Here is a 5,545-nt window from a genome sequence, read left to right as displayed (position 1 = left end):
AGGAGCCGTACACGTCTGGTGGGAAACTTTCCTGCCACCAAACACCGGTGCCATGATGCCATCTGCCAACAGCATTCATTCAATGGAGTGAGACGGGCCGGGACGGTTGGGTCGCCATTAATAATTTGGTCATCCTTCTAGGTGGTGGAATGCAGGCCCATGAGTCACCCTCTCAGTCCACAGTACGAGCTCAGAGTATTTCTCCATATCTGGCCCTGGCCACCTTCCTTCTATAAATATCCACACTTACTTTTCTTTTCTTCCACTCCTTGCTCTTGTGGAGTAATACTGTCTTTTTTCTCCATTGTTTCCTCTGTGGCCTATCTATCATCCGCATGGATCGCTCCCTACTTCTCCTTTCTTTCCTCTTGGTAAGCTAAACCAAATCCTCTCCTCCAATCTCTTTCTTTAGCTGCCTTGTTAAATTCATCTATATATCCTTCTCACGGAGAAACCTTATTCTTTTCCAGCTAGCAGCAGCAGTGGGCCATGCAGCCCTATCTCCCCAGCTCTACTGGCACTCAGTTCTCCCCAACACCCCCATGCCAAAAGCCATCAGCAACATCCTGAGCCCTGGTCTCTCTCTCTCTCTCTCTCCCCCTCTCTCACTCACACACAGCCAGAGCTGTTTCTTTTTTTTTTTTTTTTGATGTGATACTAACTGTTATCCTCTTGAAATTATAGATGCGTTTGCTGACGAGAAAGCGGGAACATCTGTCAGCGTAGGGAAGGGAGGTGTGTATGTGAACGCAGGGAAGGGAAAGCCCGGCGGCACCACCGTCGGCGTTGGCCGGGGCGGCGTTGGCGTTCATGTCAGCCCCGCAAATGGAAAGCCCGGTGGCACCAATGTCAGTGTGGGAAACGGTGGAGTCAGCGTAAACACTGGTTACCCGAAGAAGAAGCCGGTGGTGGTCAACGTGAGGCCTGGAAACTCGCCCTTCTCTTACATATATGCCGCCACCGAAACCCAACTCCATGACGACCCCAACGTCGCCCTTTTCTTCTTGGAGAAGGACCTCCGCCCCGGCGCCAAGATGAACCTCCACTTCACCCAAACCAACTCCGGCGCCACCTTCCTTCCCCGCCAAGAGGCCGACTCCATCCCCTTCTCTTCATCCAAGCTCCCGGCGATCCTCCATCAATTCTCGATAGAATCGGACTCCATCGAAGCCGAGGCGATGAAGAAGACGCTTAAAGAGTGCGAAGAGCCGGCAGTGGGCAGCGAGAAGAAGTACTGCGCCACCTCGCTGGAGTCCATGGCGGACTTCAGCACGTCGACCCTCGGAACGCACGACGTCAAGGCCATTTCGACCACGGTGGACAAGGAGGGGACGCCGGCGCAGCAATACACGATAAGGGCATCTGGTGTGCGGAGGATGGCGGGGACGGAGCTGGTGGCGTGCCACCCGGAGGCCTATCCGTATGCCGTGTTCTACTGCCATGCGACGACGGCGGCGAGGGCATACACGGTGGAGATGGTGGGGAAGGACTGGACGAAGGTGGAGGCGGTGGCGGTGTGCCACACCGACACCAAGGCGTGGAACCCCAAGCACCTGGCCTTCCAGGTGCTCAAGGTGAAGCCCGGGACGGTGCCCGTCTGTCACTTCTTGCCACAGGATCATGTGGTGTGGAGCCGCAGCAGTTAGAGGAGCGGCCGCTTCACTCGTTGATGGAGCTCCTCATCACCCACTGCTTCATGGTTTATGGAGGGCTCCGTACGTGGCATCTTTTAGCCTGCACGTTGGATTTTATTTTTATACATGTGTGGTGTGGGTTACACGGTAGTGTGTTGTATGAAATGGCTGGCTCTGTCTATTAGTCGCTATGGGAACTTATGATGATATATATATATATATATATGCGCATGTGATCTTGATGTATTTCGTGATGATGATTAATAATAGTAATAAGGGCATTAGAGAGAAGCTTTACACTTTTGTGCTTATGCCTCTGCAGTTGCTTAAAGTTGAGGTAAGAGTTATCCTTATTAATTCTTTGCGGATAGGATTGAAGTTACGAGAATATGGATACCAGTTTTCATAGGTGAAATGAATGCAGAACTTTGATGAAGGTGATATGATCACGGCAAGAAAAAAAAATAGATATAAAAAATATTGTAAGAGATTTAGTCTTACATCGGTTGTAAATTAAAAGTAACTCCGATTTATATGATTGGACTTTTTTCTCCCTCTTGAGATATCTTTTGGGCTTTAATCCAAGAGACAACCGTGGAGGAGAGAGTATATGCAAAATAGCCCCAAAGGCAAGAGAATTGATTGTTTAAGGGTAGCTCGTTTGCGCGATGCTAAAGTCAATTTAGGGCGTGGCAGATCAATATTTAGTGCTAGTTTAGGATGTGGCAGATCAGTATTTAGTGCTAGGAGGTCCCAACGACACCGACAAGAAGTTGGAAAAGAAAAAAAAAAAATGTTAGACTGAAAGCCAATTTAGGGCATCTTATTAATGTTTTTGGATCCGGAATTTTCTAAGGGTCTTTGTTTGATATTTTCATTTTCAAAGACTTTAGAAGAAAAAAACAAATTAGCTTGAGCAACTTATTTGATGAAACTTTTTTTTTTTTGTTGTGAACTTTCAGAGTTTTTCAAAGGAAAGATTTACTGCTTTCAAAAAAGTGAAAACAAAAGGAAGAACGGAGAAGAGTTGTGCACATGCGCTGTCTCGGATATTAATTTCCTGGCGGTAGTCCACTATTTTCTGGAAGAACAAAAGCGTAAAAACAACAACGATAACAATCAAGCCCTCATATTTCTGAGAAATAATCTTTATGTTGTTGTTATATCTCGATCGTATTTGCGGAGAACGGTTTCTCAGATGCACTCATCAGCATTGTGGTGCAAATTAACAATATGAAAAGGGAGAAGGACCATCTATGCGCCAACCACACTAACATACCAGGGTGGTAACATCTCGATGAGTGAAGTTAAAGAACTATCTAGGTCGCACTATTGTGATGTTTATAGTACATGACCCTCATTTTGATCTGAGATGACTTCAATGAATGACACGTATTGCTTAAATTACAGGCTAATAACCATTAATTGGTTTTCTAAATTTTGCTAGCCATGCGTCTACAATCAAATCAATGTCGTGTTCAGTAAGAAACATTGATAAGGGGTCACATCATCAAACCATGCTACTTGGGTAATGTACAAATCATTCCCCAGCCATGCAGCTGGCCGAGATAATTACATCTCATGGCTATTATTATTATTATTTTTGACTGAGGCTTGCGGCTCAAATTCCAGCTGTACCTGATGTTGAAGGCCCTATTTCAGTCAAAAAAAAAAAAAAAAAAAAAATTTCTTTGTGCACCACGGATGACATAAAAAATTTATCATAAAATATATTATTTTATATAATTGATCTATATAGTCATCACTTTTTAATATATATTTAATATTTATAATTTTTTTATTTAAAAATTTTATATGACAAAAATATTTCTATTTTTTAAAAAAAATTATGACATCTCGTGACATATTATAATTTTCTACACGTAAAATATCATAATATAACTCAAAAATTATGACATCCTCTGCATATTATGATATTTTGCATCAAATTATAACTTTCCGCATGTAGAATGTTATAATATAATCTAGAATATCATAATATAGAAGGGATATTTTTGTCCAATCATTTTTTAACGTACATTTAATGTCCACACACTACAACGAAAAGGGCCTGTAGCGACAGTTTTTTGCCGACGCTTTTGGAAAGCGTCGGCAAGTTGCGCAGACCTGCCGACGCTTTTTAAAAGCGTCGTCGTTTAACGACGCTTAAAAGCGTCGGCATTCAACGCCGACGCTTTTAGCAAAAGCGTCGTTAAATAAAGCAAATGCCGACGCTTTTGTACAGTAATTTACGACGCTAAAAAGCGTCGTTAGGTTCGTTTAATACCCTTCTTCCCCCGTGCCCTAATCCATCTACCGCCGCCCTTTCCATCCTTAATTTCTTCCGCCGACCCCGTCTCATCTCCGCCGCCGGCACCGCGCCCGCCGTCCACGCGCATCCGCCGTCCACGGCTCACCGCCGTTTGCCGCTCCCCTCTGCTGCCGCGTCCGTCGATGCCGCACCCGCGCTGTCGAAGCCGTACACCGTCCGCTGGAAGCAGCCACCCCACCGGCCCTCCTCCCCTCCTCCCTCCCGGCGGCCATCTTCCCATCACGATTCCCTTCGATTGCCGTGCACTTTTGCTTGGATTTTGTTTGGCGCAGACTGATTCGTGTTCGACCGATTCAATTTCGGCCCAAAGGTTCGGTCTCTCTCTCTCTCCCCCTCCCTCCTTCCCTGTGTCATGACCGGTAATCGCATCTAATATGTGTTTACCATTTCTCAGAGCGGAAATCCTCTCCGTCATCGAACATCGACGCGGTCTCCGGTCGATCCAGCTCCAGCATCGGATCCACCGCCTGGAAACCCCAGAATCCGAGAAATCCGCAAATCGAATCCTCAAGGTGATGAGATATCCGTGGATTCTGGTATAATTCTCCTGTTCTTTAGTATTTCTTCTTAATTAGTTGATATTGTGGAGCTTGGAAGCTCGAAATTAGGGTTCTTTATATTTAGAAAGACTGACAGAGGATTTACATTGCGAGTTCTTCTCTTTGGAGCTCCGAATTTGGTCTAGAATTCTTTGCTGTGGATGCTAGGTTTTAGGGAGTGTGAGGAGATCTTCACATGACTGGTTTTGATACGCCTAGGTCTAGGAAAGTGAGAGAGTTCTTCTCTGTTGAAATTTGATGGTGCAAGTTGTCCATCAATTGGTTTCTCTCTGTGCATGTCCATGTCTGCCTTGTGCATGTGCGATGTGCATGTGACTCATCTTCCATTTCAAGTAGGTGTGTATTCTGCAGTATGGTTCATGTTGCCCGTATCGGCTTATATAGAAAGTTTGATCTGGTAGTTGCTGACTAGTTTGGGCCGGCAATGGGTCATAAAAGGATTCCAAAACCCTTTATTTGGGTTCATTTTCATCTAATGCAAGAGAGGGAGATGGGATAATTTTATACCAAATCTTATGATTCTAATTTACTGGAGATGTGCTACCATGATGTTGTGATACACATTGCTATTTAATGCCTATATAGCGCTAATGTAGAACGAAAGATGAAAGGATACACTGCCTAATATAAGGAAAACAAATAATGAACTTTTGGAGTTATCTGTATTTCGTAGTTTTTTTCTTTTGTAACGAAATGCAAATGCTAATATTATGATCTTCTAGAGTTACACCTTCATAATATTCTAGTTAAAAACAATATGACGTTATTAGTGCTGCATGGTTTTCTTTCACAAAACCTGGCGTCCTAAATCCATGTTTTCTTTCATTTTGAAACAAGTATGATGTTAGCAGTGTTGTGTTTTGATTATTTTGTGATTACTTGAGCATGACTCATCTATTTGTCATTATATTACTTTCTGTGGATGATGTTATTTAGTCTCTTTGGATCAATGATAGTATTATTATATTTCATTTTGGCCTGTTTCAACCTTCCTGCTGTAAATCATACTTTAATCTTGT

The 5,545-nt window shown here is 43.8% G+C and overlaps 1 protein-coding gene across 1 annotated transcript; it reads left to right on the top strand.

Annotated features, from left to right (window-relative positions):
• Window positions 1-211: 211 nt before the first annotated feature.
• LOC105047509 (BURP domain-containing protein 3) lies at window positions 212-1,925 on the top strand. Its single transcript, XM_010926451.4, has 3 exons — window positions 212-371; window positions 471-576; window positions 685-1,925. Exons 1-3 carry the CDS (start codon window positions 336-338, stop codon window positions 1,644-1,646), a joined length of 1,104 nt encoding a protein of 367 aa, XP_010924753.2. The 5' UTR covers window positions 212-335; the 3' UTR covers window positions 1,647-1,925.
• Window positions 1,926-5,545: the final 3,620 nt, after the last annotated feature.

The sequence above is a fragment of the Elaeis guineensis genome, chromosome 6 (assembly GCF_000442705.2).
Source record: "Elaeis guineensis isolate ETL-2024a chromosome 6, EG11, whole genome shotgun sequence".
In the NCBI taxonomy this organism is placed as follows: Eukaryota; Viridiplantae; Streptophyta; class Magnoliopsida; order Arecales; family Arecaceae; genus Elaeis; species Elaeis guineensis.
Note: the sequence above shows the minus strand (reverse complement) of the source record. Positions and strands in the feature narration are given on the sequence as shown.

What these genes read in the sequence shown, in the direction of transcription:
- LOC105047509 (XM_010926451.4), top strand. Translation starts at nt 336, where the DNA reads ATGGATCGCTCCCTACTTCTCCTTTCTTTCCTCTTG. An exon ending in TTCTCCTTTCTTTCCTCTTG is followed by an intron (nt 372 to 470) that starts GTAAGCTAAACC and finishes ATTCTTTTCCAG; the next exon opens with CTAGCAGCAGCAGTGGGCCA. An exon ending in CAGCAACATCCTGAGCCCTG is followed by an intron (nt 577 to 684) that starts GTCTCTCTCTCT and finishes TTGAAATTATAG; the next exon opens with ATGCGTTTGCTGACGAGAAA.